General features: G+C 64.0%; 2 protein-coding genes across 2 annotated transcripts; both read left to right on the forward strand.

The window, feature by feature from the left end:
* Window positions 1-549: 549 nt before the first annotated feature.
* Window positions 550-16,160, forward strand: CADM4 (cell adhesion molecule 4). Its single transcript, XM_062177311.1, has 9 exons — window positions 550-614; window positions 11,114-11,260; window positions 11,916-12,068; window positions 12,223-12,357; window positions 12,742-12,906; window positions 13,012-13,102; window positions 13,394-13,566; window positions 13,964-14,092; window positions 15,152-16,160. The coding sequence occupies exons 1-9, from the start codon at window positions 551-553 to the stop codon at window positions 15,259-15,261; spliced, it is 1,167 nt and encodes a 388-aa protein (XP_062033295.1). The 5' UTR covers window position 550; the 3' UTR covers window positions 15,262-16,160.
* Window positions 16,161-17,640: 1,480 nt separating this feature from the next.
* ZNF428 (zinc finger protein 428) lies at window positions 17,641-25,915 on the forward strand. The gene is made up of 3 exons (XM_062177027.1): window positions 17,641-17,829; window positions 20,468-20,658; window positions 25,400-25,915. Exons 2-3 carry the CDS (start codon window positions 20,583-20,585, stop codon window positions 25,909-25,911), a joined length of 588 nt encoding a protein of 195 aa, XP_062033011.1. The 5' UTR covers window positions 17,641-17,829; window positions 20,468-20,582; the 3' UTR covers window positions 25,912-25,915.

Below are 25,915 nucleotides of genomic sequence, written 5' to 3' on the forward strand. Positions count from 1 at the left end.
CGCGGGCTGACCCCACCCGGCGCCCGGGGCCCAGGCCCCGCCCTGTGCAAGACACCTTCACCCTCACACGCACCTGTGCCCGCGAAACCCCGCACACCCCGGTCGCCTGCCATCGCAGCCCCTCCGCAGGGCTCACACCGCCACGCACACCCCTCGCGCAGCGCGCCCGGCTCTCACACCCCGCACACGGCTCCTATCCCGCAGCAACGCCCGCCCACGCAGCTCTCGCGCCCCGCACACTCGGCCTCCCGCGCCGACGATCTCACCCCCGCGGCACACCTTCGCCCAGCGACACCTCCGCTCGGCACCCGCAACTCTCCCGCGCCTGCGCCCCCTGCACCCCCACCCCGACTCCGCGCGCTGCCCCCCATTGTTGCGGGGCTGCTCCGCCGCCGCCCCCGCCCCTCCTCAGCCCTGGCCCCGCCCCCGCCCCGGAGCCCCGCCCCCGGGCGGGCAGGGGGCGGGGCTCGGGGGCGGGGCGGGCGGCGCGGGCGGTGCAGGTGCCGGGCCGGGAGCGAGCGGCGGCGGCGGCGGCGGCGGCGGCGGCACCATGGGCCGGGCCCGGCGCTTCCAGTGGCCGCTGCTGCTGCTGTGGGCGGCCGCGGCGGGGCCAGGTAGGGTCGGGGGCCGGGGTCGGCTGGCCGGGTTAGGGCGGGGGGCGCGCCGCGGTGACAGCGCGGTCGCCGCGGGGCCGCAGAGGCCGAACAATGCGCGCGGGGCCGGGCTGGGCCCCCTCCCCGGGACAAAGCGCAGCGCGGGCCGGGAGCCGCGAGCCGCGAGCGGGGGAGGGGGCGCGGGCCCCGGCCGCCGTGCCGCAGCCCCCCCCCCCCCACCCGCAGGCCTGGATCCCGGCGGGGACAAAGGGCCCGATACCGCCCCCCCTTCAACAAGCCCGCCTTCTCCGGACCGGTCCCGCTGCCCTTCTGCCTGGCGTGCGTCTCTCTGCCGCGCTCCTCGTCCCCCTACCCTTGTCCTCTGTCCCTCCTGTCTGTCCCCCTTTCTCCTTGCCTCCCTGTCCCCCATCCCTCTGTCCTGTCTTTGTCGCCCACCTCTGTCCCCTGGTCTCTGTCCCTTTCTCCCGGGTCACTCTGTCCCCTCTCCATTCTCTCCGCTCACCCTTCTCTGCCCTCCTTCTCTGTCTCTGTCCGTGTCTGTCACTCTTGTTTCTCTGCCCCCCCATCTGCCCGTCGCTGTCATTGTCACCCCTTTCTCTAGCCTGCCCGGCCACCCATCTCCCCCCCCCCCAGCCCCTTCTCTTGTCCCAGCGCCTCTGCGCCTCTCCCTCCACCCCACAACCTTCACCCGGGGACCCTCATCTCGGCTTCCCTCTGCGCCCCCCGGAGGCAGGCAGGGCAGGGTGAGGAGCCCGGGGGAGGGGGTGTCCCCATGTATGTGGGGGAGTGGGGCTGGGGAACCCTGACGTGTGGGCACACACGTGGGTTGAGCAGATGCAGCCCCAAACCTCGGCACCCATGCACGTGCCCAGGCCAGCTCTTAGAAGCCCCCTCCAGGACAGCCAGGGAGCGCTTCACACCCCCTGATCGCACCCCGTGAGGAGCTGGAGACCCCCAGGACGGGGTGACCCTGAGGCCGGGCACAAGGTCAGCAAATGTCACCCACACACTCACACTGTGTGTGTCCAGCCGGCCCCGGGTCACCCCCTCGCAGAGGGGCCAAGTCCGCGTTGGGAGGCAGCTGGGCACCATGAGGTGGGCAGGAGGCTCTGTGGAGGTTGGGGGGAGGAGTGGTACCCAGGTGGCAGGGGCTGGGGGCCTGGGCTTCAGTTCCGCCTCATGCATTTGCCCCAGCGGCCGGGGACAACCCCCCCTCTGCAGGCTTCAGCTTTCCTGTGTGTAAAGTGAGGCTGTTGAACTCAGTGACCCCCGGGAGCAGGGCAGCTCAGCGCTGCGGGGTTTCTAGCAAGTTGAGTGCACCCGCTGGGGTTGGGGCCGGGGGGAGCTGAGCTTCTCCCTCGCTCGCTCGGGCTCTGCCCCTCTTCCTGCAGCCGTCGGGGCTGCTTCAGAACTTTGAGCATTGCCGTCGCTTTGCAGCAGGCCTGCCACGATTTCCCAGATGAGAGCCTGGGCGCCTGAGCCACGATCAAATTTTGTTTTTCTTTGTGATTTTTTTTTTTTTTTTTTGAGGCTGAGAACCAGGCTCATAGCATCCAATGAATCCAGTAAACAGCAAACCTGAGGGTGTCTTAGAGCATCTGCGTCATTAGGATCCTAGACTCCTGGAGTCTTTGGCGTCTTCACACCTCGTTCCAGTGCTAGGGCTTCACGGTGTCAGCATCCTAGCGCCTCGGCGCCTTTCAAATTCTGACATCTCCAGCCCTCGGATTCCCAGGTCTGCCATCTGGAATCTTGACAGCTGAGCATCATGGGAACTCGGGGCCTCAGAAGCAGGACGTAGGCTAAGGTGACCACCAGCCCCGGCTAACGGCTCCGGCCTCCGCCGCTTCGGGCAGGCAGCTCTCCGGCCTCGTCCCTTGTTTGATTTTAGACTCACCACTTCCTGCCATCCTAAATCCTCTCGGTAAACTTTCTCTGGACTCAATGGCGTGGGTGTCGCAGGTGGAGAGCGCACTTGGCACCCTGGGAGCTCAGGAGCTGGGTCGCAGCCTGGCCTGGCCCTCTCCTGTGTCATCCGTCCCCACCCCGCCTCTCCCGCGGAGCTGTAGCACATGGCCTCCGAGTGGCTGAGCCTCTGCTCGTTGGATACTTCCGAATGGCCTTGGCCTCCGCATTTCAGGGCCTTCCTCTCTCGTCTTGCCCAGCCGGTGGGAGATGGGGTGCGTTGTGCTCCCAAATGTACCTCTTGCTGCAGAGTGCACGGGTGTGCCCAGGACACCGGCAGAGGATGCTGGGACCCTGGCCAAAAGGAAGAAGGGTCTGGGGTGGGCGAGGAGCGGAAGTGAGAAGGCCACAGAGACCCCTGGGTGGGCCAGGAACTGAGCAGGACAGAAAGGAGCAGAGGGGAGAGACAGACAGACAGATGCAAAGATGGGGAGGAGACGGGCGGGGGGCTGTGGTGGGAGTTTGTTCATTGAGATAAAGTCTTCCTCCCAGGGTGACTCACTCCTCCCCCACCCCCACCCCGCCGCCATGGAAGTTCTCAGCCACTCTGAGAACAAGGGGTCCCCCCACCCCCGGTCATGAGCCACCCCAAGAACAGGTCTCATGAAGATTCTGTCGCTGACCCCCGCCCACCCGGCCTGAGCCCCGGAGCCTGGGGGTGGGGGTCAGGGTCTGCGGTGGATTCCGAGACCTCGGCGGCAGCAGGGCTGGGCCCCGTGCGAGCCTGGCCTGTCCCCGTCTTGGGGAACACAAAGGCAGCTTTCTCTTTCTTGGGGGGGGGGGGAGCTGGAGATGGCCAGACCTGTCAGCATCCAAGGGCCTGTGGCACCAGGACCCAAGCACCCACTGGCTGCTGCCGGCGCGGACCGCAGGCTCCTAGGAACCACGCACCCCGGCTCTTCCCCAGGAACCCAGAGGGCAAGGGAGTGGGCCCAGCGCTGGCCCTCCTGGGGGGGGGGTGCATGGTGGGCAGGGGCGGTAGGAGCTCAGGGCAAGCTCGCACCCTCCGCAAGCAGGAATGTGTCCCCCCGGCCCTGCACCCAGGGACAGCCTCTCTGAGCTCCCCACCCCTTGGCTGGGCCTGAGACCGGCATCCGGCATCCGGGGAGTCCCGAGTATCCCAGGAATGTGGGGGCCACAGGGAAGACTTTGTGTGTGTGCAAAGCTGCTGACTCACCCCAACGCCCCCACCTGGTGCCTGGGCCCCCAGCTGGGAGGGGGCCCCAGGGCTGAACAGGGCAGCTCTGTGGTTCTGGGGCCGAGGGCTATGGACTTAGAGAAGGACTGGGGGCCTGGACCAATGGGTCTGAGGGAGGAGGTGCTGGGAACCTGAAACCCTAAGTCTGAGGGAGGAGAGACTGGGGGGCCAGGCCCCTCGGGGCTGAGGGAGGAGGGGCTGGGGGCCTGGACCCTGGGTCTGAGGGAGGAGGGGCTGGGACCCTGGGTCTGAGGGAGGAGGGGCTGGGGGCCTGGACCCTGGGTCTGAGGGAGGAGGGGCTGGGCCTGGACCCTGGGTCTGAGGGAGGAGGGGCTGGGAGTGTTTACTCCTAGGTCTTGAGGATGGGTGGGGGTACAGACTCCTGGGTCCTGGGAGAGGAAGGGGCTTGGGGGGAGTGTTGTCCAACTCCAGGTTTCCAAAGGAGGGGGCTGGGACCCTGCCGCCTAGGTCCTGCGAATACAGGCGCCTTCACAAGGCTGAGCTGAGCTAGGGAAGAATTGACGCTTTGTGCAAGGATGTTCGGACTCCGCCATTGATGGGGGGCTGCGGGGGGGTTCGGTCAAGATGCAGGGATGTACCACCTCCCTGGGGAGGAGGGGGAACAGAGGCAGGACGCCAGGAGCCCCCTGGGGAGCCAGCACACAGGGGGTGACTGTGACCTTCCCGCAGCCGTGACCTTGAGACTCCCTTGGGTATTCGCTGACTCAGGACCCAGGAAGTGCTCCCCCACCCCGCTCAGTCTCCGTGGAAACATCCACCAGCTGTGTGCTCTGGACCCCTGGCTCCTGGAGGAGAAGGGGGGTTGGAAACCCAGGCAGGCTCCCGCGTCTCAGGGGGGAGAAGGCCGGGGGCTCAGACTCCTGGATTGGAAGGCAGAAGATGCTGAGAGCCCAGACCCCTGCAGCCTGCTGGAGGAGGGGGTTGGGGGGCTGGGCTCGCGGGTCCCGAGGCAGGAAGTGGCTGCATCCCTGGGTCTGGGGGCGGAGGGTGCAGGCTCCCGGGTCTCCACGCATCACCTGCTCGGCCCCTCTCCTGGACACCTTCCCCTGTCCCTTTTTCCCAGGCACCATCCCCATGACGACTCCTGGCGGTCAACACGGTTTAAAGGGCCAGCGCCCCAGTCCCCAAAGCTCAACCCCTCTCTGACCAGAAAGTCCTGCCCCCACCACCCCCCAACCCCCGAAACAAAAGCTCCTGAGACATTAATATTCCGGGCACAGACGCTGTTGCTTGCCGACTCCTTGGGTGGGAGGGGGAGGGAGCAAGACAAAAGCCCCCACCCTCACCCCATGTGCACCCTCAGGCAGACGGCAGGGCATAAACTGGGGGGGGACGGATCCGGGTGGCTCCTGGGAGATGATGACGTTTGCCCCTGACTGGCCTGGGACCCCCGAGCCTCGTTCTCCGCATCTGTGAAATGGGGGGCTAGCGCGGGGCCGGCCCTGAGAGCCAGGGTCTGTGCCCAGGCTTCGAGACGTTGCTGAAGGAGCTGGGCAGATGCCACGTGTGTGAGCGTGTGCCTGGGGCTTGTCCGAACCCCAGCCGCGCGGACGGGGCTCCCTGAGCTGCAGGTCCCGGCTGCTCCCTCGCAGGCGGGCACGGGCAACCTCCCCATTCTACAGATGGGATGACTGAGGCACAGAGAGGTGAGGACACGCACCCCCGAGTCCACGCAGATGGGATTGGTCCATGAGCGCGGGCCCAAAGGTGAAGTGAGATCCTGCCTGGCGTGGCTGATGCGTTCAGCAAGCTGCCCAGGCACCTGTGCAGTGCCAGGCACGGTGTAGACACCGGGGTGCAGCAGCGGTGACCCCCATGCCTTTCCGGAGTGCGTGTTCTGGTGGGGGGGGGCAGACAACAGTGCAGCAGAGTATCTCCACGGCCTTTCCAGGGAGAAACAGAACTGTGGTGAGGAGATAGGAAATGCTTTGGGGGTGAAGGGGTGGGGAGTGAGGGAGGACCTCTGAGGAGGTGTCTATGTTCAGAGGCCCGGATGAGAGCGGGACACAGCCCTGGGATGACGGGGGAGGGGGGGAGGAGCACGTAGCGAGAAAGGCAGGTGCAAAGGTCCTGCGGTGGGAACAAGCCCAGTGCGTCTCTGGGGGCCGTGCCCAGCAGTGAGACTGGGGCGACGTGGGGGGCATGAGAGAGCGCGGAACTGAGGTCTGACAGCGTCCGGGCCATGAGCACTTTTTAATGTTATGAGCAGCCTTTGGTGGGGCTGGGAGTTAGGAGGGGAGGTGGCGTGATTTGATTTGCCTTTTTCGAAAGATCCCTGGGGCTGCCGGGTGGAGTAAGGACTTGGAGGAGCAGGCGTGGGAGCAGAGAGACCCAGGAGTGGGCTCTGAAGGGTTGGATGCGAGGTGGCGTAGGGTGAGGGTGACAGCCGGGGAGGTGAGCACAGGTGAGTGGACATGGGCTAAGATGGACAGACCCTGCTGATGCAATGGATGGTGGGGCGGAAGGAGAGAGAGAACTCGGGTGATTTCTAGATGTTTGACCTGAGCGATTGAGCGGGTGGTTGTGACATTTTTGCTTTTCTAATTTTTTTTTAACATTTATGTATTTATTATCCAATCTGGGAGCTGGATCAGAAGTGGAGCAGCCGGGAACTGAACCGGTGCCCATATTGGCAGGTGGTGCTTACTTAACCTACTGCATCAAAGTCCCGGTCTGATTTTTTTTTTTTTTTTTTTTTGCTTGAAAGGCACAGAGAACCAGAGTCCTAGAGAGCTCTCTTATCCATTAGTTCATCCCTCAGATACCTGCAACGGCTGGGGCTGGGTCAGGCTGAAGGCAGGAGCAGGGAACCCCATCTGGGTCTCCCACACGAGGTGACAGGGACCCATCTGCCCGAGCTAGCACCTGGCCTCCCAGGGCGCACGTCAGCAGGAAGCTGGAATGAGGAGCAGCTCCCAGACTTAAATGCAGGTAGGCGTCCCAGCACGGGGCTCAGCTGCCTCGCCGGGCACCGGCCCCCGTGACCCGTGTGGAGCTGAGAAAACTTAGGCAGGTAAAGGAGGATTGGATGTGTGGTGCTTGATAGTCCAGGGGGCGCTAGATCGACCTCAGAGAGTGATCCCCCGCGTTCAGAAAGTTCATGGAAGACGCGTATCATGAAAAAACTCTGCGTGGGTTTTAAATTTTTTTTGCACCAGAATAAACCAAGGTTTTCCTTCATTTTTCTGGAGTTTCTGGTCTCCCTGCACACTTGTCGATTCCAGCAGAGGCAGGGATTTGGGGCTCTTACAGCAGCTGCCCGTCTTCCGTCTTTGACATAGGCACCTCCAGCTCCTGGGTTCACCATCCCTACTGGCTGTGTCCTTATGATCCAAGGAGGCTGCCAGAACTCCGCGCCTCGCATCATAGTTCCAGGGAGTGCTAAGGTGGTCTAGCCCACCCACTTCTTTAGAAAATCCCTCCTCTAGTGACCACGCGGCGCTTTGGCTTCTATGCCATTGGATGAAACTGCCCCATGGCCTCGCCCAGCTGCTCTTTCCGCGGGACGTGGGGTAACTGTAAAATGCAGTGCCAGGTTAGGGAACTGTCCTCCAGATGGGGCTGGCAACGCGTTGGAGGGGCCAGTGCAGTGGTTAGTGTCCATCGCCCCATAAATCTTTTTTTTTTTTAAGATTTTTATTTATTTATTTATTTGACAGGCAGAGTTAGACAGTGAGAGAGAGAAAGGTCTTCCTTCTGTTGGTTCACCCCCCAAATGGCAGCTATGGCCGGAGCTACACCAATCCAAATCCAGGAGCCAGGTGCTTCCTCCTGGTCTCCCATGCGGGTGCAGGGCCCAAGCACTTGGGCCATCCTCCACTGCCTTCCCGGGCCACAGCAGAGAGCTGGACTGGAAGAGGAGCAACCGGGACTAGAACCGGCATCCATTATGGGATGAGGGCACCGCAGGCGGAGGATTAACCAAGTGAGCCACGGTGCCGGCCCGCCCCATAAATCTTACAGGCTTTCTGGGGCGGAGGCTTCATCTGGGTGCCCAGCCCCTGGAAATCTACCCACTCCTCGGGAACTGGTTGAATGAATGAAACCTGTAGACACAAAGTCAGAACCGTGGGGTCCTTGCCCAGCGTTTAAAGACAAACACGTAGCCTTTTCCTGCCTCAAAAACTCACTGGCCGTGAGGACAGCGTCCGGTCTCCTAGCTGGCAATGGAGAGGCGTCCCCGGTGTGTCCCACATCACCTGGGCCAGGGCTGGGCACGGGGGCGGGATACAGGATCAGGGAGATCTGAGGACAATGTCCGGTCTCCTAGCTGGCAATGGAGAGGCGTCCCCAGTGTGTCCCATATCACCTGGGCCAGGGCTGGGCACGGGGGCGGGATACAGGGTCAGGGAGATCTGAGGACAATGTCCGGTCTCCTAGCTGGCAATGGAGAGGCGTCCCCGGTGTGTCCCACATCACCTGGGCCAGGGCTGCCCGTGGGGGTGGGATACAGGGTCAGGGAGATCTGAGGACAATGTCCGGTCTCCTAGCTGGCAATGGAGGGGCGTCCCCGGTGTGTCCCACATCACTTGGGCCAGGGCTGGGCACGGGGGCGGGATACAGGGTCAGGGAGATCTGAGGACAACATCACCCCAGCATGTCCCACATCACCTGGGCCAGGGCTGGGCGCGGGGGTGGGATACGGGATCAGGGAGATCTGAGGACAATGTCCGGTCTCCTAGCTGGCAATGGAGAGGCGTCCCCTGTGTGTCCCATATCACTTGGGCCAGGGCTGGGCACGGGGGCGGGATACAGGATCAGGGAGATCTGAGGACAACATCACCCCAGCATGTCCCACATCACCTGGGCCAGGGCTGGGCGCGGGGGTGGGATACGGGATCAGGGAGATCTGGGTGCACATCCTGACTCTGCCTCTTGGCCGTGACCTGGAGCAGGTCACGTCATCCCTCCGGGCCAATTTTCTCCTCTGAGCAATGGGGCTCCCTGGGAGGCAGCAGATGGAGGCTGAAGTTGTTCACCCTCACGGGAGACCGGGATTGCTCACTCTGCTCCCAGCCCCTGCTGTTGTGGGCGTTCGGTGAGTGAACCAGCGGGTGAGAGTGTCCCCCCCCCCCCCCCCCCCGCTCTCTGTCTACCAAATAAGTAAAATAAAAAAAAAATTTTAAACCAAGATTGGAAAAGAAAACACCCAGGGGTTGGTAGTAGTGTTTGCTTTCTGTGGGTATTGAGGGGATTAAGTGGGAATTATATAGGTGGTGCCCTTAGCACAGCACTCAGCACGCCCCCAATAGGGGGGAGCTTCAGAAAGCTCACACGGGCTGCCACTGTGGTGCCGCCGGGGCTTGAGCCACTGCCCGCGACACAGGCATCCTATAGTGGAGCACCGGTTCCAAGTCCCGGCTGCTCCGCTTCCCATCCAGCTCCCTGCTAATGCACCTGGGAAGGCAGCAGAAGAGGGCCCGCGTGCTTGGGGCCCTGCCAATCATGTGGGCGACCTGGACGGAGTTCCTGGCTCCTGGCTTCAGCCCGGTCCAGACCTGGTGGTTGCAGCCATTTGGGGAGTGAACCAAAGGATGGAAGGGGTGTGTGTGTGTGTGTGTGTGTGTATGTGTGTGTGTGTGGTTCTACCTTCATGGGAAAATTGTGGAATTAAAAGGTCACTTTGTTGCAAAAATATTTGAGCCCCAAGCTCGGTTTTTCTCAGCTGGGCGCTGACCAGGACCTCTGGGAAGCCCCCTGCTGTGTGGTCGTGGGTGAGCATTGGTGATGGTCCTGACGCCTCTCAGCCTTGCTCTGGGCTCTGCCCGGCTGGTGCGGAGGAATGCTTGCTCCTCTGCCGGCTGAAGCCGCGTGGGGGAACTGCTCCCACAAGCAGTCCTGAAATCCCGGCGACTTCGCCTCCCCGTGCCACAGTCCTAGACAGCCAGGAGGCGGGGGCTGCTCAGCCAGGGGCCCGGACCCCTTCCTGTGTGTGATGCTGCCCTCCTCCCGGCTCCTGGGAGTCCTGTCCCCTCGGTCAGCGCACAGGGCTGTGAGGCAGGTGGGCCGGGCTGCTTCCCCTGCTCTCGGTCACCTGGCCCCCAAAACTGCAAAACATGCTGGGAAGTGGAGTCTGGCTGGGTACTGGATCAGTTAACTTTAGAGGGGAACCGTGGATAGGAAAGGACCTCCCCCCCATGACAAAAGTTACAGGGGGGGGTGTCCATACGTGTCCATGATGGGGGTCCATATGTGTTCATAACGGGGATCCATATGTGTTCATGATGGGGGTCCATATATGTTCATGAAGGGGGGTCCATACGTGTTCATGATGGGGGTCCATATATGTTCATGATGGGGGGTGTCCATATGTGTTCATGAAGGGGGGTCCATATGTGTTCATGATGGGGGCCCATATGTGTTCATAACGGGGGTCCATACGTGTCCATGATGGGGACCCATACATGTTCATGATGGGGGGTGTCCATATGTGTTCATGATGGGGGGTCCATACGTGTTCATGATGGGGGCCCATATGTGTTCATAACGGGGGTCCATACGTGTCCATGATGGGGGTCCATACATGTTCATGATGGGGGGTGTCCATATGTGTTCATGACGGGGGGTCCATACGTGTTCATGATGGGGGGGTCAGAAGTGTGAGCAGATCTTCTGGTTTTGGCTGAGGTCACTCGTGTGGCCCCAGGCACCTGGTGATGAGCTGGGCTGGGTGACCCAGGGTGGCCTCGCTCACACGGCTGGCGGCTGGCTGGGTCTCCATGTGGTCTCCCACCTCAGAGAGAGGCTGCTCTGGGCACTGTCACCCAACACGGCAGCAGAGCGCGCAGGTGGGAGCCACCACGCCTCTTCAGGCTTTGTTAGTCCTAGGATATCCCTTCTAGCATATTCGCGGGGGGGCGGGGGGTTAGGTGCAAGTTACAGGGCCTGCCCGGACGCCGGGGGCCGCAGGGGACACTTGCAAAGGGTGTGTCTGGGAACCGGAAGACAGGCTACAGTAAGTGCCGGGTGTGAAAGCTGGGGTTTGGTGAACACACGGCAGGCCCCTGTACCTCCTGCACTTCTGTCCACTCTAAGACCCGGATCTGAGCCTTCTTCCAGCGCCTCCTCTGACCACCCGGCTCTCCGGGCCGTGCTAGTCTCCCCTTCCTCTGGGCTGCCACTGTGCCCTGGGCTGCCCCCGCTACAGCACAAGCCCTGGGGTCTCCACTCGAGTGGACGGCCGATCTTCGTGTAGCCCACGGGACTCATCGCCAGCGAGGATCTAAGGGAGAAAGACGGGAGGGAGAGGAGGCGGGAGAGTGGAAAGACTGACTCACACCCGCCCCACACCTCTCCTGTCTGTGCCCTGGTCCAGGGGCGGGGCAGGAAGTACAGACGGAGAACGTGACAGTGGCTGAGGGGGGCGTGGCCGAGATCACCTGCCGCCTGCACCAGTACGATGGCTCCATAGTCGTCATCCAGAACCCAGCCCGGCAGACGCTGTTCTTCAACGGCACCCGCGGTGAGTGCTGGGGCTGAGCGAGAGTCCTGAAGGAGGCCGGCCTTGGGCTGGACCTCTGTGTCTGGACCTGGCTCTGAGGGAGGAGGGGCTGGGCCTGGGCCCTGGGTCTGAGGGAGGAGGGGCTTTGCCTGGACCCCTGGGTCTGAGGGAGGAGGGGCTGGGGGCCTGGACCCTGGGTCTGAGGGAGGAGGGCTGGGGCCTGGACCCTGGGTCTGAGGGAGGAGGGGCTGGGGCCTGGACCCTGGGTCTGAGGGAGGAGGGGCTTTGCCTGGACCCCTGGGTCTGAGGGAGGAGGGGCTGGGGGCCTGGACCCTGGGTCTGAGGGAGGAGGGGCTGGGGGCCTGGACCCTGGGTCTGAGGGAGGAGGGCCTGAGCCCCGGGTCTGAGGGAGGAGGGGCTGGGGGCCTGGACCCCAGGTTCCAGGGAGGAGGGCTGGGGGCCTGGACCCCTGGGTCTGAGGGAGGAGGGCCGGGGACCTGGGTGTGAGGGAGGAGGGGCTGGGGGCTTGGACCCCAGGTCTGAGGGAGGAGGTGGCTGGGGGCTTGGACCCCAGGTCTCAGGGAGGAGGGGCCTGGGGCCAGGGGCCGGGACCCTGGGTCTCAGGGAGGAGGGGCGGGGGGCCGGGACCCCTGGGCTCACCCCCCCCTCACCCTAGCCCTGAAGGACGAGCGCTTCCAGCTTGAGGAGTTCTCCCCGCGCCGGGTGCGGATCCGGCTGTCGGACGCGCGCCTGGAGGACGAGGGCGGGTACTTCTGCCAGCTGTACACGGAGGACACGCACCACCAGATCGCCACGCTCACCGTGCTAGGTAACGGCCGCCCCCTCGCCGGGAGAACCGGACAGCCGGCTCCGGCAGATGGAGCCCACCGTGCGGGCCGCTGGTGGGTGCTCCTCCCGGGGCCTGCAGCCTGGCTGCTTTGGGCCCAAGGGCGCGTCTCTTGCCCCCTTCTGCCCCGCGACAGTGGCGCCGGAGAACCCCGTGGTGGAGGTGCGCGAGCAGGCGGTGGAGGGCGGCGAGGTGGAGCTCAGCTGCCTGGTGCCGCGGTCCCGCCCGGCAGCCGTTCTGCGTTGGTACCGCGACCGCAAGGAGCTCAAAGGTACCGGAGGCCCGGAGCCGCCGAGGGGCGGGGCCTGGAGGGGCGGGGCTTGTGGTGGGTGGGGCTTGTCGAAGAGCGCGCTGGTGCTGGCCGACACCAGCCAGTGTGCAGGTGGGAGAAGGCGTGGCGATGAAGGAGGGCGGGGCTTTGGGAAGCAGGGGTCGGGGCGAGGATTGGGGGCGGTGCCTAGAAAGGCGGGGCTTGTGGAAGAGCGCGCTGGTGCTGCCGGACACCAGCCGCCAGTGTACAAGTGGGAGAAGGCGTGGCGATGAAGGAGGGCGGAGCCTTGGGTCGAGGGCGGGGCTTGGCAAGCTGCCTGCTTTGGGATTGGCCAGCGCGAGGGCGGGGCCGGGGTCCCAGCCTCACTCGGTCCCGGCCCCGCAGGGGTGAGCAGCGGCCAGGAGAATGGCAAGGTGTGGAGCGTGGCGAGCACGGTGCGGTTCCGCGTGGACCGCAAGGACGACGGCGGCATCGTCATCTGCGAGGCGCAGAACCAGGCGCTGCCCGCGGGCCACAGCAAGCAGACGCAGTACGTGCTGGACGTGCAGTGTAAGTGCCCGGGGGGTCCCCGCGCTGGCCATCCGCGCCCGGCAGGGCCCTAGCCCCCGCGTGGGGGATCCGGAAACAGCTCCCCCTCCTCTCTGCTCCCCACAGACTCCCCCACAGCCCGGATCCATGCCTCGCAAGCGGTGGTGAGGGAGGGAGACACGTTGGTGCTGACCTGCGCTGTTTCGGGGAACCCCAGGTGAGCTCTGGAGAGCGGAGGGCTGGGCAGACAGGGCGCTCAGGCTCTGTCCTGGGGCAGTGGCTGGAGCACCGGGAGAGTGGAAGGGCCGGGGTGCGGCACTGGCGGTCCGCGGGAGCTGGGCCGGTGACTGACGGCCTCTGGGGAAGGAAGGGGCAGGTCCAGAGCCTCTTATTTGGAGGTCCCTGCAGGGCGAGGGGTGCGTGCCTAAGTTCCTTCGAAGTCACACCTGGGTTCTGGGCCCTGGCTTCCTAGCGCTCACCGTGCTCCCCCCCTCGCCCCGCTCCCCAGGCCAAACCAGATCCGCTGGAACCGCGGGAATGAGTCCCTGCCCGAGCGGGCCGAGGCGGTGGGGGAGACGCTCACGCTGCCGGGCCTAGTGTCGGCGGACAACGGCACCTACACCTGCGAGGCGTCCAACAAGCACGGCCACGCGAGGGCGCTCTACGTGCTCGTGGTCTACGGTGAGGGCGGGGCGCAGGTGTCTGGGGCGGGGCCCTGGCCGGGCAGGTGATTCGAGGGTGCACAGCCACCTGGGGCCAGGCTGCCCGTTGGACTCCAAATTTGACTCTGTTGGCACTTGATCTGTCTGCGCCTTAGTTTTCCCATCAGTAAAGTGGCGACCGACAGCAGCACATAGCTAACGGCTGCTGCGATGGTACCCGCGCTAAATATACAAAGCGGGTGGAAGGCCCCCGAGCACCGAATAAGCGTTATGGGTTTACCTCTGATGGTAAACTGGCGGTCACACTGCCGGATGCGGCACTCCGAGGGGCAGGGCTGGATGTGTGCAGAATGGCTTAAGAGCCTGGAGGCGGCTGGGGCTGGACAATGACCTGGCCCTGCACGTTGTCCTGGCAGACCCTGGCGCGGTGGTGGAGGCCCAGACGTCGGTTCCCTACGCCATCGTGGGTGGCATCCTGGCGCTACTTGTGTTTCTGATCATATGTGTGCTAGTGGGCATGGTCTGGTGCTCTGTCCGACAGAAAGGTGAGCGTGGGGCTCCGCGGCGGGTGTGGCAGGCTGTGGATTTGGAAGGGGTGGGGCCCAGAGTCCCCGGTTCCCCAGAGGGAGGGGGCGGAGCCAGGTGTTGGGCCTGGCAGGTAAGCTGTAGGTTGGGATGTTGGCATCCCATATCTGGTTTGGATTCGAGCTTCCTGCTACAGCACATCCTGGGTGGAGACAGGTGTAGGCTTGAGTCCTTAGGTCCCTGCCACCCACGTGGGAGACCCGGATTGAGTTCCTGGCTTCTGGCTTCCACCTGGCAGTCCCCCGCCATGGCAGGCTCCCGTGAGAAGGGAGCCCCCTTCTCTGTCCTTCAAATAAATGATTTTTAAAATCTAGGGGACAGTGCCTAGACCCAGAATTCAAACTCCAGCGGGACCTGGGGCTGATTCCAAAGAGGGCTGGGCTTTGGGCCCTGGACTCTAAAAGGGGTGGAACTTGAAAGCCGAGTTGAGGGTGTGGATTTGAATAAAACCCGCCTCTTCCTAAGCACTGGATTCCCTGGGGGCAGAGGGGACCCCACGGACCGAAGGGGATAAGGGTGGATCTTCGCGGAGTTCCTGGTCTTCCTACCTCTGCTTTCACCCCTCTCTCTGCCACCATTGGCTCCCCGGGGCCCTGATTCCCGCCCTCTGTGCCCCCGCCTCCCTCCCCACTGTCTGTCTTCTCTCTCTCTGCCACCATTGGCTCCCCGGGTCCTGATTCCCGCCCTCTGTCCCCCCCCCCCCCCCCCGCTGTCTGTCTTCTCTCTCTCTGCCACCATTGGCTCCCTGGGCCCTGATTCCCGCCCTCTGTGCCCCCCCCCCCGCTGTCTGTCTTCTCTCTCTCTGCCGCCATTGGCTCCCCGGGCCCTGACTCCCGCCCTCTGTGCCTCCCTCCCCGCTGTCTGTCTTCTCTCTCTCTGCCACCATTGGCTCCCCGGGTCCTGATTCCCGCCCTCTGTGCCCCCACGCCCCCTCCCCAATGTCTGTCGTCTCTCTCTTCCTGCTCAACCCCTGGCTCCCCACGTCCCTTCTTCCATGGACTTACCTGTCGCCTGCCCAGGCTCCTACCTGACCCACGAGGCCAGCGGCTTGGACGAGCAGGGAGAAGCGAGAGAAGCCTTCCTCAACGGCAGCGATGGGCACAAGAGGAAAGAGGAGTTCTTCATCTGACCCCACCCCCACCCCAGGCCTGGGCCTGGGCTGGGGTCCCCCCACTGCCAGCTGCAAGGAACCAGCAGAGACATTTACCGGAGTCTGGGCTGGTGGGCTTCTCCCCCCACCACTAACACCTCGGATGCTTGGGCAGGGATGGGGGTGTTGGGTGCCTGGATCTCTGCAGGGGCCCCCAGGGGGCAAGGACCCAAGGTCCAGACCCCCAAGTCCAGGGAGGGCAGTAGGGATTGGGTAGGGGGCGAGAACCGGGGGAAGGCCAGGGCCCCAGGGCTACAGAACCAGGTCTCGTGGGGAGGGAGTCAGATTCCGGGAAAGGTGGGTGGGCAGGGAGGGGGAACAGAGATTTCTCTGGGGGTCCTAGACCCCACGCCAGCCATTGTGAGAGTTCTGCAGAGCTCTGGGCACCTCTTTGCAAAGCCATGTTTGCACGGTGGGGGCAGGGTGGGGGGCGGGCGTGGAAGCAGGGATTCTGTGTCTTCGTGTCATAACTGAAGGGGGCGGTGGGGGAGACGGCCCTGACCCCTTTCTCCAGCCCCTTCCCCGGGTTCCTGGGCCCCCCTTCCCTCTGCCCCCTCCCCCCATGTCTACCCCACCCCTATTTGTCTGTCCACCCACTCCTGGGGGGGCCTTCCCATCTCTCCTCCAGGCCCCCCGGGGAGGGGGAAAGGAGTTTGGGGGGATACGTGGTCTCTATGGTTTTATATATAATATATTAAAAAAATCAAAAATCTGTATGAAAATATCAGATTGCAACCCCCTCCCCCTATTCCTGGCTTTGGCCCCCTTTTTCTTGTTAAAAAAAAAAAAAAAGAAAACCACACATTTTGTACGGGGCAGGGAGGGGGATGGGGAGGGGGTTTGGCAATCCCACTAACCACCATTAAACTGAGGAGAGAACCGGTGTCGGTGGCTGTGTCTGTGCCCGGGAAGGGAGTTCAAGCCGGGGAGGGGTGGGGTGGTATCTGCGCTGACCTGGCCACCCGGGAAACTTGGGTTTTTCCTTGCCACTCCTTTAGCCAAACAGTCTCAAAGTTTCAATTCTTTAATAACTGCTGAGCTACCTCAGCCCATCCCCCCGTCCCCACCTCCACCCCCATCACCCTGTCACCCCCCCTGGCCCTGCCCCGCCCCACACCGCTCCCTCCTCCCCATCCCCTCTGTACAGGCCAGAGCTCTTCCGTCATCGGGTTGTTGCACGTGTCACTCTAACTATTCCAACTCCACCGTGAATCAGGCAAGGGTTAGCTGTCACGGGAGCTGAGCACTGGTCTGAAGTCTGGTCCCGCGCGGGGCACTGAGGACCAGAGCGAACCGCGAGGTTTCACGCGGGAAACAGACCTCAGCACAGACTTGGGCCACACGAAAGACACCGAGCCAGAACGCCGCAGAGGGGGACGCTCGGGTAGGACAGACATGGGACAGGAGCAGGTGGGACAGGCAGGCCCCGGGTACACTTCGAGCCAGCAGCCAGCACCCCCCCGTGAGCACCCCGGACGCCTCCACGGCCCCACTCGCGAGTGGAGGTGCTGTTACCCAAACACGAGGAAAGCCCCCCAGACTGACGTCTGTGCCAAGACGTGGAGAGCCCGCGAGCAGCTGTGTGCAGATCAGAGGCACAGCGAGATCAAAGACAATGATGCAGAGGGTGGGCGAGGGCGGTCACGTGGTGGCCCCCGAGCCCCTGATGCGGAGCCTGGGGTTCTAAGAAGTGTAAGGGGACCCCTAGAGACGTGACAGTCACTTCCTGCGGGGGGACAGCAGCGGCTCCGGCACCGGGCACGGAGCCCGAGCTCCCTGCAGGAGCCCTTCCCCTGCCCGGCTCTGTGCTCCAGGCACGCCCGTTCCAAGTCTGACCTCCCTGGGGTAGGGGGGCTATTTAATCAGACGTGTGAATGCCCCAGGGCTGTGTCAAAGAAACCCGACTGGCCGCCTGCAGCAAAGATCACTGAGGGGGCGTGGAGGCCGGGGTGGCCCTCGTGCGCGTCCTTGTGGCCTGTCTTCGGACGATCCTCGACCAGAACCCGGCCTGCCCGCTTCGCGCCCCGCGGCGGACCTAGTGCGCACGCGCCTCGCTCACAGCCGCCGCCCCTCCCCGCCATATGCTAATCACTGCGCTCGGGAGCCCCGCCTCTTCGGGGAATATGCAAATCACACACCCCCCCTGCGGGAGGCCGCCTTTTGTCCCGCGGTGGGGTGAGGGGCGCGAGCGGGCCCGGGACCCGCACCCCCGCCCGCGGCGCGCCCCGTCCTGCTGAGGCGCCTTCCCGCCACGCACACGCACACGCACGCGCGAGCCCCGCGGCTTCTGCGGCCTTCGGGCCGCGGACCGTACCAAGTCGCCCCGGCCGACGAGGGGCCACGCACCGCACCCCCCGGCGCGGGGCTCGGCTCGCGCGCGGCCCCCTCCTCCCACGGCGCGCCGGGAATGGTCCGTCTCGCCGCGCAAGCGCCCTAGGCGCCTCACGCCCCCCTGCGCTCGCTCCTGCCCTACTTGCGGCGCAGGCGCGAGGCCCGGGCGTGCAGCCGCCACCCACCGCCGGGCCGGAGCGGGGGCCGCCGACGACCGTGAGTGTCCGGGGCAGGGGTGCGCGGGGCATGCCGGGAAGCGGGCGCTACGGCCCCGCTGCATGACGGGAGTGACACCTCGTGTCGCCGGAGGAGCGGTGGCCTGGGGGCGAGACCCAGGTGCCCCTCTCTGCCCCCCGCGCGCCCCGAGGCAGCTCGGGGAGCCGGGCGCTCCGCCTCAGGGCAGCGTGCCGGTCGTTAGAGGCCCGGTGCTTCCCGGGAAGGGGGCCCCGGCTGTCCCGTGGGGACCCGGCCCCTTGTGTCGCACACCCTCTGTCGAGCATCCTAGAAGCGGGGAGAGCTTCGACGCCGGGCATCTTGGGAGGCAGCCCCGGGGGGAATCCGTCCTGGGCCTCGCACGTGGGCGGCGGGGCGGCGAGCGCTCCCCAGGCGCACTAGCGGGAAGCTGGGTCGGAAGAGGAGTGGCCGGGGCTTGAACCCCTGCCCGGCCACAACCCGAGGGTCTGCTGCGAGGGGACCCGGCTCAGGCCCCGCGCAGATCCGAGGGCCCTCGTGTTGGAGGAGTGGGGATTTGCACCCAGGGCTGGCTCCGCGGGGGTCCCAGTGCTGTGGGCTTGGGAGGGCGTGGGCGTGGGCATTGTCTCCAGGGAGCCTCCTTAGAAGTCCTGATCGTCCTTGGTGCTTACTTCCTGGGTAGAGGTACAGGATGCCTAGTGAAGTTTGAATTTCCAGTAAGCAACAAAAAAATCTTTTGGAAAAGTGGGCAGCGGGTTAAGCTTCTGTCTGCGAAGCTGGGTCCTAGATCGGAGCTCAAGTCCCAGCTGCTCCTCTCCGGCTCCAGCTCCCTGCTGTGGCCTGGGGAAGCAGAGGAAGATGGCCCAAGTGCTCGGGCCCCTGCACCCACGTGGGAGACCCGGATGGAGCTCCTGGCTTCTGCCTGGGTGTGCCCTGACCCTCACGGCCATTTGGGGAGTGAACCAAGAGATGCAAGATTCTCTCTCTCTCTCTTCCTTAGAACAAACCTTAAAAAAAATAATAGAATGTCCCAAATATTACATGAAAAATATGATTAATGATTTGTTGTTTAACTGAACTTTGTTCTAAGAGAGAGAGAGAGAGAGTGGTCTTCCAACCATTGGTTCACTCCCCAGTTGGCCACAACGGCCGGAGCTGCGCCTATCCAAAGCCAGGAGCCAGGAGCTTCTTCCCGGTCTCCCACGCAGGTTCAGGGACCCAAGCACTTGGGCCATCTTCCACTGCTTTCCCAGGCCATAGCAGAGAGCTGGATCGGAAACGGAGCAGCCAGGACTGTGGGCGGAGGCTTTACCTGCGACACCACAGCACCAGCCTCTGAAATTCTTTTTTATATACACACACATATACTCCCCCCTCCCCCGCAAACAGGGATATTAATATCATAAAGTGAGATTCATGACAATGATCTTAATGAGGTGAAATTCACATTTCATTGGGCATCCTGTTTTTATGTGCATAATTTGGTCATCTTTCCTGGTTTTAGGTAGAGTTCCCAAGTTGGGTGGGGCCCTGCAGGGTGGAGGGTGTCCTAAGAACACTCCCCCGCCCAGATCAGCCGCCTCTTCCAGGAAGTTCCTCAGCCCTCCCCATCTTTATCTTTTGAGTTTCCGGCAGTGAACTTGACCTCCAGACATTGAAAGGGGCCGTGGGTTTTCCATGACTGTTTGGCCAGTGCCCGGCACAGACCTTGGCCTGTAGGACACAGCCTAGGCAGCCAGCCCCTCCACTGATGGCCTGCGCGGCTCTCTGTCAGGAAACGCAGGGGGAGAGAGCTCCGTGTGTGTGTGTGTGTGGTGTGGTGTGTGTGGTGTGTGGTGTGTGTTGGGGGCGTGGTCTGCAGGTGATCAGGGCAGTCGGGGAAGGCTCCCTGGAGGGGCACAGGCTCTCTAGGGCCAGGACAAAGGACAGAGGTTCTTAGGTTTGTGGTGAGCTGCGAGGGTGAGTTCCCTGGGGAAGGAGGTCTCTGCCGCTGGCGACCACAGATGTGACAAGGCCTGGGGTGCACGGGGAGAGGTGCAGAATCCAAACTGGCGGAGTTTACAGGGGCGGAGGGAGGGGTCCCGGAAAGCCTGCCACCTCCCTGAATGAGCCCCTGACCCACCCAAGAGATCGTTTTATGAGAGATGGAAGGGCTGCCCGCTGGGTGGTGTGACCTCGGGCCACTTGCTCAGCCGCGGTGCGTACCTCAGTTTCCCCTGTCTGTTCAGAGGGGGCAGTCTCAGCATGCTTCCGAGGAGCCCAGGAGTGAAGCCCTTAGCTTGACGCCACACAGCCACCTTGGCAGTCAGGAGCAGGCGGAGGGTCACAAACCAGCGTCGCCTCATTTAAATATTGAGATCCTTCCCGCCACGCCCGACTGCCGCTTTAGGGCCTCCCCCAGCCCCCGAGTTCCCCACAGTCCAGCGACGGAAGGGTTAATGCCCGCCACAGGCTCCTGCTCATCTCCGTTCTGATTGGTGCCCGTGCCATTACCTGCCGATCAATATCTGGAATTTTGCCTTCCCCTCCCCCTGTGGAATAAGAACAGAGGGCCGGGGCTGGGGCGAGGCTTTGTGCGGAGCGCCCGGCTGGGTGGGGGTGGGGTCGAGTGCTATGTGAAAATTTATTGAGCTATCACGGGCCTTTCCTTTCCCCTGCCCAGCGTCCCTCTACCTGCCAGCATCCCGTATTAGAAGACTCTGTGGCCGGAGAGCTGGCCGGGGAGGGACACTGCCCAGCTGCTGCTCTTCTGCTGTCTCCCGTCCCCTCCCCTGGCCATGACAGAGACCCGTGAGCCAGCTGAGACCGGGGGCTACGCCAGCCTGGAAGAAGATGACGAAGACCTCTCCCCAGGTGAGGCGAACTTGGAGGTGGTGGCGTTGGCGTGGGCATCACGGGTGGGGGCTTCGTCGGGAGAGCCCGGTGTGGCCTGGCTCCTTGCCCTGCTGGGAGACCCCTTCCAGCTGAAACCTCCAGGGGCTGTAGATTGGCCGCGACCCCTCTCCACGGTGGGGGTCCTGGAGCGGCGAGGGCCTCTCCCCTTACTGGGGGTCCTCGGTGGGCTGCTGCACATCCCCTTGCTGGACGCTGCGGATGGGCTCTGCTCTTGCTTCTTCCTGGAGCTCCTGGATCGGCCGCGAGCCCTGTCCGCGCTGGGGCTTCTGGATCGGCCACGAGCCCTGTCCGCGCTGGGGCTTCTGGATCGGCCGCGAGCCCTGTCCGCGCTGGGGCTTCTGGGTCGGCCGCGAGCGCTGTCCGCACTGGTGGTTCTGGGTCGGCCACGAGCGCTGTCCGCACTGGTGGTTCTGGGTTGGCCACGAGCGCTGTCCGTGCTGGTGGTTCTGGGTCGGCCACGAGCGCTGTCCGTGCTGGTGGTTCTGGATTGGCTATGAGGGCTGTTCGCTCTGGCGGTTCTGGATCGGCCGCGAGCCCTGTCCGCGCTGGGGCTTCTGGATCGGCCGCGAGCCCTGTCCGCGCTGGCAGTTCTGGGTCGGCCGCGAGCCCTGTCCGCGCTGGTGGTTCTGGGTCGGCCGCGAGCCCTGTCCATGCTGGTGGTTCTGGATCGGCCGCGAGCCCTGTCCGCGCTGGGGCTTCTGGATCGGCCGCTGCTGCTCTCCCTGCTGGGGGTTCTGGACGGGCTGCGGACTCTCCGCTTGCCGGGAGGTCTCGGTTGCCTGTGGCCTCTCTTACTGGAGGTTCGCGGCTGGCGGGGGTCCCTCTCCTCGCTGGGGGTTGTAGACCGCGCGTGGCTGGGAGCCCTGTGTCTGCCGCGGCTCTGGCGCTGGCCGCTCAGGGTCCTGGACCAGTCTCGACTTCCTTCCCTTCTGGGGCTTCTGGGTGGGTTTGGGCTCTCCCCCTTGCCGTAGGTGCTCTGTGTCCTCATCTGACTGGGAGTTCCCCTCCGGGTCCGGCTCCTCGCTCTGCTGTGATTCCTCTTCTGGCTGTAGCCTCTCAGCCGGCTCTGGGGCCTGTCGCGGCTGACGCTCCTGGCCCTTCTGGGGGTGCGGGACCTGCTGCGGCTGAGGGTGCTGGAGCGGCTGGGACTTGGCGCCGTGCTCGAGGTGCTGGCCTGGTTGTAACCCTTGTCGGTCCAGCTGTGGCTGCCTTCCCAGCGGGAGGCGTCCGCCTGGCTGTGGCTCTGCGCCTTCCGCGGGGATGGCGGAGACTGGCTGCGTCCCTGCTGCCGCGAGGGCGCCTGGGTCAGGCTGCGGCTCTTTGTCCTGCTGGGGGTCACGGCCAGGCAGGAACCGCTGCGCACGGCTGAGGCCCTGGGCGGGCTGTGCGGCTTCTCCTTGCTCACGTTGCCAGCTTGGCTCTGGCTCCTCTTCCTGTTGGTGGCTCGAGGCCGGCTGTCACTCTTCCCCCTGCCCTGTTTCTGCTGGGAAGCCGGAGTTCTCGCCCTCTTGGCCGTGCCTGCTCTGGCGTTGTGCGTCCTCACCCTGCTGGGAGTGCTGGTCCTGCTGGGCGACCTCTTGGAGCTGTGGCCTCGCCGCGGGCCGGGCGTCCTGCCCCGGCTGCGCGCGCCCCTCTGCTGCTGCTGGCGCACGCTGCTGGCCGTGCTAGCCCTCGTGTCCGCGCTGGCCCTGCCCGACAGCCTCGCCTTGCTGTAGAGCCGGGACTTCTTGCTGGGCCTGCCGGGAGGGGCCGTCTTTGTGCTCGTCGGTTTGGTGGACTTAGAACTGCTTGGGCTCACGACCGTGGTGGGGATTGTGGACGGCCTGGTGGGCTTGGAGGGGCTGTTGGGTGTTACTGACTTGGTGGTCTTCAAGGAGGCAGGAGGCGTGGGAGCCGCGGTGGGCATGGAGGGCCCGGTGGAGGCTGGAGACATGCTGGGCTTGGAGGATCTCTTCGGTGGAGAAGGCATGGTGGGCGGGAAAGGGCTTGTGGCCCTGGACGTCATGGTGCACATGAAAGACCTGGTAGCTGTGGGCAGTGACCTGACTGCAGTCACAGGCCTCCCGCGTGAAGTCATAGTGGCCACTGAAGGCCCTGGAGGGAGGGTGGGGCGAGCCTGGCCAGAGGCGGGAGAGCTTTTCTGTGCGTCTCTAGGTGGAGGCTCGGCGTTGCTCGGATGTGGAGATGGGTCCGACCCAGGTCCCGTCCTCAGGGGTCTGCAGGCGGCCACTGCCCAGGGTGGTCGGGGTGCGATGGAGCAGTCTAGAGGAGAGGGACACTGACCACCCAGGAAGTCAGGGAGGACTTCACAGAGGTGGTGGCCAATGAGCTGCACCTGGAAGAGCAGCAGGAGTTTGCCAGTAGAGAGGAAAAGGGCGCCCCGGGAGAGAAGAGCAGAGGTAAGGCCTGGACGAGGGAGGTCAGGGCCAGGGGCCGCTGTCCGCCACTGACCCATTCGACCTCTGCCGCGCTGTGCTGGGACCCCTGGAGGAGCCCCAGTCTGACGGGGATGCTCGGGTGGGGACCCGGGGCGAGGCCTCCGACTGGGGGTCGGGGCCCGGGTAGCTTCTCGGAGCCTGTGCTGGGTCCGGAACGGGAAGTCGGAGGCTGCCCAGCGGGCAGAGTGGGCCACGGCGTTCCAGGCAGAGGGCCCGGCCCACGCTAAGGCCTCGGGAGACGTCTGGTCAGTGGCAGGGAGAGCGCAGGGTGGTGCAGGGACAGGTGAGGACGCTCCTCAGACACCGAGAGCCCGCTCCTCAGGGCTGCTGGGGACACAGCTGTGAGTCAGACCGGGCCTGGCCCCTGGTCTGGCACGGAAAAAACCTGGGCGCAGGCGGCCGCAGCTCGGAGCTGGGACCATGGAGGCAGCAGCAGAAGGGAGAGGACATGGGGACATCTGGATGGACCGAAGGCTGATGGGAAGAACTCCAGCAGGGCATTTGCAGTGGAGGGAAGAGCATGTGTGAAGGACCCTGGAAAGATCTGTCCAAGTGAAAGCAAAGAGTCCGGCCTGCGCACACAGAATGTTCTAGAATGCTGGGGCCACAGCAGTGAACCTGACAAAGGCCCTGCTCTCAGGGACGGGCAGTAGCCATGCAGAGTAGGGGCAGAGAGGGCACTGCTCAGACAGGGTGGCCAGGGGCACCGGGAGGTGGGGTTGGTGGCTGGGGAAGACGGGCGGCTGCCGGGCCAGCTCCCACGGCTGCGGCCGCCAGGACACCGACCTCACAGGCACCCAGCCTCTGCGCAGCCTCTGGGCACTGCTGATGGCCCAGCTTCAAGTTGTTTCTCTTCTGTGTATGTAAAAGGCAGAGCAAAAAGGGAGAGAGAGATCCGCCTTCCATCTACTCGTACTCTCCTCAAATCCACAGCAGTCAGGCCGGGCCAGGTCAAAGCCAGGAGCTCCGTCCTCGTCTCCCACATGGGTGCAGAGGCTTAACCCGCTCAGCACAACGCTGGCCCCTTTGTTCTTCTTAAACCTCAACTTGACCGAGGGGTCTCCTTCGTGCACATGAAATCACAGTACTATAGCTATACTTCGTAAACGTTTTAATTCATTCAGTTCTATAAGAGCTCATAGAAAAGTAGAATTAAAAGATAATTGAGGGGCTGGTGCTGTGGCGTAGCAGGTAAAGCCACCACCTGCAGCACTGGCATCCCATGTGGGTGCCAGTTGAAGTCCCAGCTGCTCCACTTCCGATCCAGCTCTCTGCTGTGGCCTGGGAAAGCAGCAGAAGATGCCCAAGTGCTTGGGCCCCTGCACCCACGTGGGAGACCTGGAGGAAGCGCCTGGCTTCGGATCAGCCTAGCTCCAATGGTTGCAGCCATCTGGGGAGTGAACCAGCAGATGGAAGACCTCTCTCTCTCGGCCTCTCCTCCCTCTGTAACTCTTTCAAATAAATACATAAATCTTAAAAAAAAATAATAGAGAAGGTAGACATTTGGCTCAGCAGCTAAGTTGCTGCCTGAGATACTGGCAGCCATAGTGGCTCCTGGTTTGAGTTCCAGCTCCTCCCCTTCCAGTCCAGCTTCCTGCCAACGTGTCCTGGGGAGGCAGCAGGTGATGGCCAAGTGCTTGGCTCCTGCCACCACAGGGGCTCCTGACTTCGACCTGGCCCAGCTCTGCTGTTGCAGGTGCTTGGAGAGTGAATCTGTGGATGGAAAACCCCTCCTCTCTGCCTTTCGATAAGGTGAAAATAAATATATATAGGGAAAGAGGCAAGTTTAGTTTGATGTAAGGAAATTGTGAGGCTTCTGCAATTTGTCTCACGAACGTTTTCAAGATCCTTCAGTATGCTACCTTCTAGTCCCATTCTCCACAAAGGTTTGCAAGCGCCCTCCTGCGTACGTGGCCACAGATATCGCAGTGCTCATACATGTGGACACGTTTCCATTTGCTTGAATGCCTTTTCAAACGCTTGTCCCCTGGAAGGCCAGCGCCCGCCAGCGCAGGGCGTGACTGCCGGCGCACGAGGCCCCTCCCGCCTGGACCTCAGTGTGCCTGGCCGCCCTCTGGGGGTGCCCCCGGTCGCGCCCCCGCAGGCTGCTGTCGGAAGGGAGGCGATGCCTGAGAACAGGGCTCCGGCGATGGCCGCGGCCTCGCTCTGGCTTCGCCAGCCGCCCGTGCCCTGGCCTGCGGGGAGGGAGGGCCGTGCCCAGCGTCCTCTGACGCCGCTGCCCCTCCCGTCTGTCCCCACAGGCCCCGAGCACTCCTCGGACTCTGAGTACACCCTCTCAGAGCCCGACTCCGAAGAGGAAGAAGACGAGGAGGAGGAGGAGGAGGAGACCACGGATGATCCTGAGTACGACCCGGGCTACAAGGTGAAACAGCGCCTGGGGGGCGGCCGGGGCGGCCCCTCCCGCCGGGCCCCGCGCGCAGCCCAGCCCCCGGGCCCCCTGGCCCAGCCCTGCCAGCTCTGTGGCCGCTCCCCGCTGGCCGAGGCCCCGCCGCCGGGCACCCCGCCTTGCCGGCTCTGCTGCCCCGCTTCGGCCCCGCAGGAAGCCCCCGCGCCCGGAGGCAGGGCCCTCGGGGAGGAAGAGGAGCCCCCTCGGGCTGGGGAGGGCCGGCCCGCCGGGCGGGGGGAGGAGGAGGACGAGGACGAGGACGAGGACGAGGAGGGCACCTACCACTGCACGGAGTGCGAGGACTCCTTCGCCACCCTGGGCGAGCTGCACGGGCACTTCATGCTGCACGCGCGCGGGGAGGTGTAGGCCG

The sequence above is a fragment of the Lepus europaeus genome, chromosome 19, assembly GCF_033115175.1.
Source record: "Lepus europaeus isolate LE1 chromosome 19, mLepTim1.pri, whole genome shotgun sequence".
NCBI lineage: Eukaryota > Metazoa > Chordata > Mammalia > Lagomorpha > Leporidae > Lepus > Lepus europaeus.

Excerpts from the sequence above, each read along its gene's own strand:
- CADM4 (XM_062177311.1), top strand. The coding sequence starts at position 551 with ATGGGCCGGGCCCGGCGCTTCCAGTGGCCGCTGCTGCTGCTGTGGGCG. Across the intron at positions 13,567-13,963 it reads CTACGTGCTCGTGGTCTACG|ACCCTGGCGCGGTGGTGGAG; the intron begins GTGAGGGCGGGG and ends TTGTCCTGGCAG. Across the intron at positions 14,093-15,151 it reads GTGCTCTGTCCGACAGAAAG|GCTCCTACCTGACCCACGAG; the intron begins GTGAGCGTGGGG and ends TCGCCTGCCCAG.
- ZNF428 (XM_062177027.1), top strand. The coding sequence starts at position 20,583 with ATGACAGAGACCCGTGAGCCAGCTGAGACCGGGGGCTACGCCAGCCTG. Across the intron at positions 20,659-25,399 it reads TGACGAAGACCTCTCCCCAG|GCCCCGAGCACTCCTCGGAC; the intron begins GTGAGGCGAACT and ends CTGTCCCCACAG.